The sequence below is a fragment of the Tupaia chinensis genome, unplaced genomic scaffold (assembly GCF_000334495.1).
Source record: "Tupaia chinensis unplaced genomic scaffold, TupChi_1.0 Scaffold000140_1, whole genome shotgun sequence".
NCBI lineage: Eukaryota > Metazoa > Chordata > Mammalia > Scandentia > Tupaiidae > Tupaia > Tupaia belangeri.
Window position 1 is genome coordinate 6,458,930 of NW_006159610.1, and position 12,180 is coordinate 6,471,109.

The 12,180-nt window shown below is 48.3% G+C and overlaps 1 protein-coding gene across 1 annotated transcript in view; it reads right to left on the reverse strand.

The window, feature by feature from the left end:
• Nucleotides 1-12,180, reverse strand: part of KIAA1549 (KIAA1549 ortholog) — a 125,971-nt gene that overhangs the window by 51,323 nt on the left and 62,468 nt on the right. Inside the window, 2 exon segments of the mRNA XM_027770543.1 lie at nucleotides 2,361-2,476; nucleotides 4,569-4,765. Of these exon segments, the coding sequence (XP_027626344.1) occupies nucleotides 2,361-2,476; nucleotides 4,569-4,765 (313 nt within the window).

The following is a 12,180-nucleotide window of genomic DNA, read 5'->3' on the forward strand; positions in this document are numbered from 1 at the left end:
GACAAAACTTCTCCAAAAAAAAAAAAAAAAGAAAATCACACACTTGCACACATGCAACCTATGAAGAGCATAAAGAAAATACATGGCATTTGCAGTCCTTACCTACTTGGTATATTCCTATGTTAGAAAGGAGAGAGAGAAAAACTCCAGTTACGCACAGACAGTGGAATGGCTGCCCAGTCACACCCCAACAGCCTGCCTTCACCCAGGCAGTGTGCACCCTCCTAGTTCATCCTCATTAAGAGTGACCAGTGGTGACGACGTGACTTATTTAAAACTGCAATAACCGTGAACACAGCGACACAGAGCAATCTGGGTGTGCATCATGAGCTAGGAGGCTTCCCAAACAGTCAGGTAGTCAGATAGGGAGGGAATAAAGCCCTGAATTTACCAAAACTAAAGTGGTAAGTGGTTTTTAGCTCAGCTTCCCTTGTAAGATGGGGCCTTTAAATGCCAGATGACTTGGGACAGTCATCAAAAGCATTGTCAAGGAGCATAAAGGCAGCCAGTGGCTGTGCACCCTCAGTGGTGAAAGAGAACAGGGTCACAGGGCAACATGGATGGGGGTTCCAGAATGTTCTGAAGCAACCTCCCGCCTCCATTTATTTTTATTTATGATTCGCAACAACCAAAAGATTTTCTTTGTGAATTATAAAATATTTCAAAAGCTATGGTAAAAACTCATCATCTTTTTAAAGAATATTAAACAATGTTTTACGCAAATACAAACATACCTATATGGAAGAACTGAGGCTATCTTATCACTCACTTTAAACAAAGTTTTAAAAGTGAATTGAACTTAGCAGTGAGAAAACTGCCTTTCTATAATACGATGTAAATAAAATACAGATTCTGGAATTTCTTCACATTGTAATAGCAGCCTCTGAGCTTGCAGTACCCACGGAAACATGACTCCCTTCTCCCCTTCCCAGACACTGAGAAAACTGCCTTTCTATAATACGATGTAAATAAAATACAGATTCTGGAATTTCTTCACATTGTAATAGCAGCCTCTGAGCTTGCAGTACTCACGGAAACATCAGACTCCCTTCTCCCCTCCCCAGACACTTGTCCAGGGCTGAAATGCTTACTCCTTGGGTTCTAGATATGTTGGGTGGTATTTGATTTGTGTCATCCTTGAAGATCACAGTGTCTGTGATACTACCAGAAAGAGTGAAATGTTGCTGGACTCCCATGTAGTTGACCGTGGTTCAAATCCCAGACCCAGTCGCTTAAACTCATGCTGGGTGTGTGTGCCTGCGTGCCCAAGATCCCGAGAGGAGAATGGAGAAGGGATTGCGGTGCGGCCATCCTCCCTGGGGGGTGATTTCTCGCTTTCTATCTCTCTATCTCTCTCTGTCTTTCTGGCAAGCACACATGCCCTATAGCAAAAAAAAAAAAAAAAAAAAAAAAAAAAGAAAGAGTGAAATGCAGACACTAAATGCAAGATTTTCTCAGATAAGTAACTAACAAAAATAGAGAAAATCCAGAACTCTTTTATTTTTTCAAGTATTTGCTTTTCAGGATCAAAACTAGATTTTAATCCTGTCTATCTGAAACAGTGCACCTGTTACCATGGTGCCAAATAATGTTTAACACTGTGAAACTGGAACCGAAGAAAAAAGTCCTTTGTTTGTTCTAAAGGAGCTGAAAGGAATTTCAAGGACCAGGTAGTATGGTCCCAGAGCCTCAACCACTAACGGACCTAAAGCCCATAAGCATGACAGTGACAGAAGAGACCCTTGGGCTTCTGTCTGGAATCTGTTCTTTAGAATACAGTTTACTCTGCACTGCATTTTCCTACAGAGAAAGTTATACTTAGATTTTTAAAACATCTAAGTATAAAAATTACTATTAAAAATAATATTCCCAATTAGCATACCTTTGCTTTATTGAACAGCAAACCAGAAATATAAAGCCCCAGCAAAGACACTGAAGAAAGAGCTAGAAGCAGGACCAAACCCACTGGGCTTGGATCTATGAGAAATGAACAATTTTCTGACCATGACGGCTGTGAAGTCCTTGAATTGATTCCTGAGACTCTTAGGGATAGTTCTGGAGACAATGGTTTCAGTTTTATTCCTGCTAGTCCTTCAGGCAGGAAAATGGTTTCAGTATAAACCAGAATGAAATGAAGCTGTTAACCTCAAGACACACCTCAGCGAACCCTTAGCCTCCAGCAAAGTCCCTGCCTCCAAGGAGACACCAATACGAGGTTAGATGGTGAGCACCGGTGGTGAGAAATTCACCATCCAGATGATAACTACTCCATTTCACAGAGCGTAACAGAAGGGGTAGCATTTGAAGTGTGTCAACCCCTAGCCCACTGGCATCTCGTGGAGAACAGAGGAGTGACAGACCACTCTGCGGCGCTCTGTGGGACTTGCCGTCGGGGACCGCGCCTGGCGTCTTCTCTCCCGCGTCCCTCTCACTGGACTCCTCACTGACGGTCGAGTCGGCATCCGAGGGAGAAACTCTGCAGCCACAAAACAAAATGCAGACATTAGAAATGAGAAAGGCCAAAAGAGAAAGGTCAGGCTTCCAGGCAAAACTGGCGGAATAATCCAAAAACTTACTTCACGGCAAGGCACCTTCAGGGACTGAGTTTACACCACACAGTCTCCTCCTGAAGACAGACGGACACAGCCTACCAAGGGGCTCAGCAGGTTGTATTTCATCCAGTGCTAGACATCTAAGTGGCAGCCTGGGGACTGCCCTACAGCTACGAGGGCCCTGGACTAGCTCCCGGCCCCAGGTTCTCCCTGGATGGACAGTCTGGATCTAGCACGGATTGGGTCAAAGAGGACCTCAAATCCTAACTCTGCTGGCCTCACACGGGGGATCCCGATGGGATGGAGAACGGGAAGAAAAGTACTACTGCATGACCAGCCCACTTGGAGGTACTCTCTCCCTCTCTCTTCCCCTACCCCTCCCTTTCTGCTATCATGAGTTAAAGAAAAAGAAGATCTGGGGTTCAGGCCTGGCTCAGGGTCAACTAGAGGCCAGGAAAGTTCTGGAGTCACCAGAAATAACTCCAGATGTTTAGAAGACACCCACACCTACAGCACTAAACAATAATCACTACTGAGATTTGATTCTACACCTGAAAAGCAAGGGTGAAGGGCACTCGGATTGCACCAGGCTAAAGAAAATCTACAAGTGGGGCCAGCAGGTGACATGATGGTTGAGGTGCTGGACTCCCATAGGGCCAACTGTGGTTCGAGTCCCAGACCCAGTGGCTTACTTTCTCATTTCCCCCCCCTCTCTGTCTCTTGCTCTCTCTCTCTCTGGTCAAATTAAAGAATAATAATGATAATAAATAAATAAATAAATGATTCTTTTTTAAAAAAAGAAAAATAAAATCTACAAGAAAAGCTCTCTGTGTCTCCTTGAGCTTTCTGGCTTCAACAGCAATGTGCCGACACAGTGATGCCCCTGGGGGATCTCGAGCACGTAGACCATCAGAATGTCGTGACTAAATGTGTTTAATGTGCCTACGAGGGGCTAAAAGAAAATGCTTTACAAACATTTACCAGTGTATTAATCATCTATACTGATCCAATTTATTCTTAACATGCAGAATAATTAAACAAATAGCACCTCTCTACATTATTTTTTGGTAAGATCATGCTCTAACATTCATTAAATTCTTAAAACTAGGCCAGAACCCCTAGGGTAGGTTTTCTGTTAACTCAGAAATTACGACAATGTCTCAAATGTTGGTATGATCACACATCTTGTCGCTCTTAGCAGATAATCAGGATTTCGAGTCCCAAAGCCCCAAGGAAGGCTGATCATTTGAGGCTTCAGTAGCGAAAACCTGACAGTACCAGGATCTCAAATCACCCTAACAAAACCCACCCCTGGAATCTGTCTTCTTTAACACGGCCGTCACCTTGACATGGGGTCAGAGGGCGGTGATGGACTTGCAGGCAGTTTGTGAAATTAATAAGCAACTCTCCGTGGCCTTTACTGAAATAGGAGGAATGGACCTAAATTGGCAACGAAAATAAATTGGGAATGGATGCCCAGGTGGGAGGAGGTGGGGAAGAGCCCCGTGTAAGAGGTCACACCAGAAGCAGCTGCAGGAAGACAGAGCAAACGCAGGGGGATGGGATGAAGGTCGCCTGAACACCGAGCAATGGAGTCACAGCCTGCCGTGGGAGGAACAGACCGGGGACAAGCAGGTGACACTGGTCGGGGGTGCACCACGGGCCCTGTGCTTCTTATACGTGATTTCTGGATTTCTGTCCAGAGGGCCTAGCATGGGCCCTTCAGGATACGCACACTCGAGCTGGTCAACTGCTACTGGGGTCTGAGGGGGTCATCAGCTCTTCACAGATTCACGATCTTAAACACTAGGTAGACCTTGCAATCTCTGGGCCGCCTGTCAGAGTGGACAGAGTGGACAAAATTCTACCCTGCCGTGTTCACAGGGACTTCGGGTAAGTCGTCAGATGCCTAGGCTGCAGGCACAGGGCAGCACTCACCCACGGCCTTCTCAGAAACGGACACCTGAAAACAGAACCCCACTGCCCCAGGCAACAGTGAAAAGGCCCAACAGCAACCTTCCTCTGTGACGGATGTTCTTGGATGGGATCTTTGCCTTGGGGCTTGGCACGTCTCCGTTTTCAGAGGGCGTGGTGTGGTCCTTCATGGGTCCCGGCAGTGGTGCTGGCTCGTGAATAATCAAGATGTCATCCTTGTTATGCTGTCCCAGATGCTGCTTTGCAAAATCGAAGCCCTTCACGCTGGGGATCTGCAGCTGAAACACATACACACACATGAATACGCACTCACGAGACCGAATACCTGAAATCCGAGGCTGTGAAGCCTGAAGCCTGACAGGAGGAGCTCCCCTCTGACCTGAGACCGTGCAGGCAATCCCACCATCTAGCCCAACCAGCACCTCTAAAACCCTGGCTGGGTGCAAGGTTCTTAAAGCTCCAGCCTGAGGCGTATCTGTGAAGATGAAGGAAGTGTGCAAGGATCAAACAGCTAGACCATAATACAAGAGACTCCAAGACTGCACTGGCCCCAGGTCATGGAAAACATACCACACGTCATACGATTCCAGAGAACGTGGTGGGGGCTAGATACCCTTTATAGGGAAAGGGGAACTTGAGCCAGGCCTTGGGGCAGACAGCACTTGGGAATAAATACAGATGACACAGCACTTTCCCTGTCAGGGAAGAGACCACCTGAGCTGACAGGAAGGGCCAGAATGCCGGGGAGGAGACAGAAGGCTGGCTTGTATTTAGAGGACTCCTACAGCTTGCCCTCTGGGAAATCAGAAAACCATTAAATATTTCTAAACAGGCAAAATTCTAAAATCCTTGAAGACACAAGGGGCCAGTAAGGGAGCCCAGCAATACCACACATCCCAAACGACAAAGGCCTGAAGCCACAACCTTAGCGATGGAAGGGGAAGCAATGAACAGCTCCAGTTATCGGGCGAAGGATCTGGAGGCCAAACAGATGTGAGAGACAAAGGAAGAGAATCTGGCGATGCTTCGGAAGTTTAGGCAGTGCATTTTTTTTTTAAAAAGGTTTTTGCTATAGGGCGCGTGCGCTCGCCAGACAGACAGAGAGAGACAGAGAGACAGAAAGCGAGAAATCACCCCCCAGGGGGGATGGCCACGCCGCAATCCCTTCTCCTCCATTCTCCTCTTGGGATCTTGGGCACGCATGCACACGCACCTGGCATGAGTTTAAGCCACCGGGTCCGGGACTCGAACCGTGGTCGAGTACATGGGAGTCCGGTGATATAGCCATTACACTAACTGCTGGTCCCTAGGCAGTGCATCTTGAACAGCAGAAGCCCAGAGAAGGAACAGAGGTGAGCCATGGGGAGCGATGACTTGACGGGATGACAACACAGGTTTCAGTTAAACTTGCTTAGTCTGAGCTGACAGAAAAGGCCCTAAAGGAGAGTAGCATGGGGAAGCTGCAGACTCAGGACAACAGCTTGGGGGCACTCGGGCGGGACGTGATGTCGAGAGACATCTACACAGAGGTGACACAGGAGTGGAGAGCTTGCAAGGGGAATGCGTATCCTATGGATAAAACGTGGGAGAACGTCTAATTGTTTCGGGCTACGAGGAAGACAGGGCAGTGAGGACAAAAATAGAAGGTGACTTCAAAGAAACAGAAGAATGTGGAAAGCACCATGGAATAGAAGCCAAAGGGATAGGTGACATTTAGAAAGGCGTGGCCAGCAGAAGTAGGAGTCCAAAGCTAAAAAGAAAGAGGTTTTCCAAAAGACCTCCCACTCACCTCCCACTCACCACCACCACCATCAAACCACACAGGACCCTGGGCCTGTAGCCTCAGCGTCTAGGCGCGAGACGGGAGACAGGCCACATACACACAGATGTGAGTGGTCAAGGCGGGCCAAAAGTGCCAGGGTTGGGATTAAGGGGTCCTTAATTGGAGCTTGCAGAGTATACGGGAATAAACTGCTACGAATACTTGTCCTGACCAGCAGGACTGCCACACACCAGGCCAAGTCTTCCCTGGCAGGCTGCATTCTGCACCTACAGATCGTCCTGTCAGTGGAAAGACAAAAGCCAAACAGTGTAAAGAGTGATCTCTGGCAACAGTCTATATATAGAAGCAAAAGATTTTTTCACATCTAAGCTAACTTTATGCTCAAATACCCCCACCAGTGGCTCAGGTTTGTACCTAAGGTCTTTTTAACACTAAGAACCTGGAATTGAGGCTAGACGGAAAGTAGTCTGCAGTAACGATTCAGGCCAGCAGAGGGAGACAAAACTTCCTGTAAATATCGTTTACAAAGAGGTTGCTTGGAAACAAAAGGCGAAGACTGACAAGCCCATATTTTCTAACTAATGAGATGGTGTTACAAGAGCGGTCCCTCCCCCACTTCGGAGGCTGGCGAGCACTCACGGCCTCCACTCAGGGATGCTGTCTTTCCAACAAAAAACCCAAACTTACTGCTTCCCCGCACCCCCACCCCACCCAGGGTCAATTCATTTCTTCATCCACGAGGCTGGATTAGCACAGTGATCATCGTCTGCTTCATTCCTGGGGACAGGCGCGACTTCCCCTAAGAGTAGGCAGCCCTCTATAAAGGAATCGAATTCCAGATGCGCAACCTCTGGGCATGCTCTTACTTATGTAAGTCTAAGACTGCACCTGTGGTAGACTGTGCTCGCCCCCTCTGCCGTCCCGCCTTCTCCCACTTTCCAGGACAAGCCCGCCTCTCACCTCCGTGGCAGGTTCTGTGGCGCTCCAGCGAGAGGTGGAGAAAGCTCTGGCATGTGGGATAAAACGACAATCCCAAAGGCATGCGGCGGCTGCAGCGTGGCTGCCGTTTCTTCCCTCCCTTACACAGGTTTCTTTAAGGAAGCGATGTAGCATCACCACTGTGCCATTGCCTGACCCGGAGGTAGCTCTAGAACGTTAAAAACCCATTCCAGGGGCCAGCAGGTGGCACAGTGGTTAGGGCACTGGATTCCCACAGGGCCAAGCACGGTTACAGCCCCGGACCCGGCAGCTTGAAAATCATGCCAGGCACATGGTGAGTGTGTGCCCAGGATTCCAGAAGGAAAATGAAGGAGAAGGGTGTGGCCATCGCCCTCGGTGCGGATTTCTCATTCCCCCTTTCTGTCGCTCTCCTAATGCACACACCCCCTGGCAAAAACCTAAAAAACAAAACCCACTCCATCTGACTGGGATGGAGCCCCCTCTCTCAGACTTTGATATGTTATCTGTGCTAATTCATGAAACCTATAACTATAAATATTTTCATCTTGAGATGAAATTACTAATCTATCCATATAATTCTCAAGGGTCCACCTGTTAAGTCTCTTTAGATGGCTGAGAAAATTGAATTTGACTCCAATTATTCACAGCTCATGATGAAAACCCTAACATGAACCATGTCCCATTTTATAGCACACCTCATTTCAGCTCTATAACCAACATGCCCTCCGTGAAAGAATGACAGACATAGTCAGCCCTCATTTAATCATCTCTGCCACTGTGTACAATCCTGTGCGGTGAATTTCCTAGTTAGAAAATAAGTGCCTCTAATGATTAGGCAACAATCTTAAAAGTCGGGGGTGTCTGCCTTTTTTAAAAATAATTATTTTAATTTAATTTTATTCATCATCTTTTTTTTTTTTTTAATTTGACCAGAGAGAAAGTGAAAGTGAGAAAGCAAGCTGCCAGGTCCAGGACTTGAACCACAGTTGTCCAAGTGTGAGTCCAGTGCCTTAAGTACTATGCCACTTGCTGGCCCCAGGGGGTGTGCTTTAACAAAATCAAAGAAGGAGCTACTGATTGCCTCTGCTAAGCAAAGGCCTACAAAGTGAGTGATGTAAAAATGCAAACAGGAAGTTGGCTGGTGGCGTGGTGGTTAAGGCAGCTGGACCCCACACAGCTGACTGTGCAGTTCGAGTCCCGGACCCAGCAGCTTGAAAAACATGCTGGGTGCATGCACAAAATCCTGAAAAGAGAAGAGATTATGGTGTGGCCATCCCCCATGGGGGGTGCTTTCTTACTTTCCTTTTTTCTCTTTCTCTCTCTCCAAAAAGCGCACACATTCTATAGCATTTTTTTAAAACTAGGGCCAGCAGGTGGTATGAAGGTTAAGATGCTAGATCCCACATGGCCGACTTTGAGGTTCAAGCCCTGGTGCTTGGAAATCATACCAGGCATTTGTGTGTGTGCCCAAAGTCCCAATAGGAGACTGGAGGAGGAGGGATAATGGCATGGCCACCCTCCCTGGGGGACGATCTCTCACTTTCCCTTCCTTTCTGTCTGTGTCTCTGTCTGGCAAGTGTACACGCCCTATAGGAAAAAAAAAAAATTGAACAGGACTGCATCTGTGTAGCCCACATCTAGGCATTAGACACCTTCCCTGACAATCTCATGCAAAACGCAAACAGGATAAGATGCATGAAGATGCTTCTAAACACCAAAGCGCCCTACAGAGGAGGTGAGCAGATTATTTTTGCTGTTGGCTGACAGAACGTCAAGCAGTACTATAAACAGCTGAGCGTTCTCAGGCATCAGACATAACTACAGATAGAAGTTTAGATGTGATATTGTGTAAGTCAGCACCAGGCTGTGACACAGGGGAGACCCGCAATAAATATTTGATAACTGAATGCGTTTCAAAAAGGTCAGCTAAGGCATCAAACTTATTGGATTTTACGAGAAACTGAGAAAAAGGTGCATGTTATAAATGAAATATCCAAATCCTGCTGGCTTATTGTCGGCTCCGACAGACATCTTTAAATAGAGCCATTGGAAGAGCAGCCAAAGTAGCGCCCACTGGACACTGCTCACTGGAAGGCCCAAGTTCAAATCCAGCCCAGCCAAAGGGGCCAGGTGTGGTGCTGTGTGCCTGTGGCCCCAGCTGCTTGGAAGACTGAGGCAGGAGACCTTGAGGTTGTGTCGGCATGGGCCACATAGAGAGACCCTGTCTGAAAGAGTCAGGTGTGAGGTGTGAGCCTATGGTCCCAGCTGCTTGGGAAGCTTGGGCGGGAGGACCATGACAGGGTAGATCCTTTCTGAAACAAAACCATGCACATGTGCACAAGTAAAACATCAGGTTGTCGGGAAAGTTATGACTCACTCTTGCACAGAAAAATACATCATGACTTTCCCAAGCACTTAATAAATACGTTTAGCCATTAGATTCTTGCATTTCTCACATGCTGGTGAGTCACCGCCTTCGGTAACAACAGAACTGTGACCGCAAGTATGTGCCTATGTACAAAACAAAACCGTCTACACACACAAGGAAAACACTGAGAGGAGACACTGCCCACCCCACTCCCCACTCCCACTTATGGAATTAGCTCCTTTTGTTTCAGCCCTATTTTCTGGACCGCTTTTTCCAGTTTTCCCATTTCATTTTCTTTAAAAATCTAGACTTAAATCTGGCTGGTAGTATGTCTCCAGATTCCGCCCGCAGAATAAGACTCAATGAGCATTTTATGAAAAAGATCTAAAAAGATTAATGAGAGTCTTCCAATATTCATGTCAGGATCCAGTTAGTTCTGAAGGAAGATGCCCCTTTTGTTCTTTCTTTCTTTAATATTTCACCGTGGGGACAGGCCACATCGCCTCTGCCCACTGGACTATGTCGCCACGAGGCAGGGCGGCCTGGGGGAGCAGGTCGGCCAAATAACAAGACAGAGACGGATGGATTTTAAGACACGTGGGCCGTAAACATAGTGAGACCCGGATGGAACAAGACCCAGTAAAGTTCCCAGCATTGGGCTGGGCTGATCCCTTGCGAAGAAGCAGTTACAATGACCACAGACACCACAGCGCAAATCCCAAAAAGTGTCTGAACAGAATTCTGCGATCATGCAGAGATGGCCCTCGTAAGCATTCACTGTTTGATCGGTACGATTTGTGAAAGTCACACAGCTGCCACACTGCTTCCATTTAGAAGGTGAAGACAAGGCAGAGCTGCTGCCATCTGTTTGTGCTTGGTGCGGCCCGGCGTGCGGACGCTGGAAACCCTGTCATCTTGGACTTCGGGAGAGCGGGACACGCACAGGCCATGGCAAGTCATGTTCAGTAGACTGAGGGTGAACCAGGAACTACCTACACTTAGGCATGGGGGGACTCTCCCAGAGGATCTAATGGCAACCCCCAGGGGGAGCTGGCAGTGACGGGAGAACTCACCCAGCTCTCCAATCCAGCGTCCACTCGGCCTTCCAATGTGATTGTTCCAAGCACAAATGCACGCATGCTGCTCTCCCTGCTGGAACCCCCCAGTGGTACCCACTGCCCACTGCACAGCGCCCCTTCCTCTCTCTGTCCTGGAAGCCTCTGTGGCCTGGGTGTGGCTGTGCCCTTTTTTACAACCTCTGCTTCCCTGTCAACGAGCTACTCGCCACGCCCTCTGGGGGCCGTCATCTGGCTACAACCTTTAAGCTTCCGCCCCAGCATTGGCTCCTCCCAGAAGGTAGAGGCGCCCACCACGAGCGGGATACTGTCCCTCCGCTGTGCCCCACAACACGTTAGACGCTCTTATTCTCCTATATGAGAATAAGAGGGCTTCTGGAGCCCTCGTCCTCTCCCCTGTGAAGTCCTCAAAGGCAGAGGCAGTAGGTTATTTGTGTCAGTAACAGGGTCTGGTTGGTCCTGCCCAATCAGAGCAAGTGGTTAGTATCTGGTGAGTGACTGTCCGGTGGCCAAGGCAGCTCCGGCTGATTGCCAACCTTCGAGTAACTAAGGGTGCCAGTGGACCTGAGCCACGGCCTCAGCAACAGCAAGTGGGGCCATCCCCAACAGGAGGAGCAAGTCCCACAGGGCCACCGGCATCAGCCAAAGCCGTTACATCTGCAGCGAGAACCTCAACAGGGCAAGGGGGTCGGAGCTGAATTACAGATGAAAGGGAATACTGATGGGAGACGGGAGATGTGTGGGGGTTCCTTTATTACTGGCAATGAGAAAGGACTCTCTGCCTCAGAACATGACAGTCCAGACGCTCCCCCCTATCATATTTCAAAAATAATCCACTCCCGGACAATCTGAAGAGATTCCTTCTCGTTGCAAGGGAAAGGGGGGGTGTGGATTCCAGGTCAGGACACTTATGGTTTCCAGATGTTTGTAGTTCTGGGATTTGCTAAAGGATTTCCAGAGCAGCTGTGCGGCAGCATCGGGGGCGGGGTGAGCGGAGTGGGGAGAGAGAAAACAGAAAGCCACGCAGCAGGAGAAGGAACTCTTACAGTCACGGGGGAAGAGAGCATCTTTGGAAAATACCTGGAGGAACTGGCTACAGACTCTCACTATCACCACAGAGCCTTAGAAGAAACGCTTATGAAATAGAGATAGCTGTTCATTTTTATTTTGCCAGAGAGAAAAAGCAATCCCAAACGAGGCATGGTCACGCTGCAACCCCTTCACCGTTTCCCCCTCCTTCGGGATTTTGAGCATGCACGTGCACTCACCCGCATGTTTCTCAGGCCACCAGGGGCCGAGATTCAAACTGTGATCTGCCACCTGAGATCTAGTTGGATTAACCGCCAAGCCCTAGGGCAGCCTGAGATATCAGTCCTTACATGAAGACCGTGACACTTTCCTGTGATGAACAATGAGTTACTGTGACAGCAAAATGAGACCACGCTTCTGAAACACCGGCCAGGTTTTGCCCTCCACTAGTGTCAGAAGCCAGCTGTTCCTCCAGAC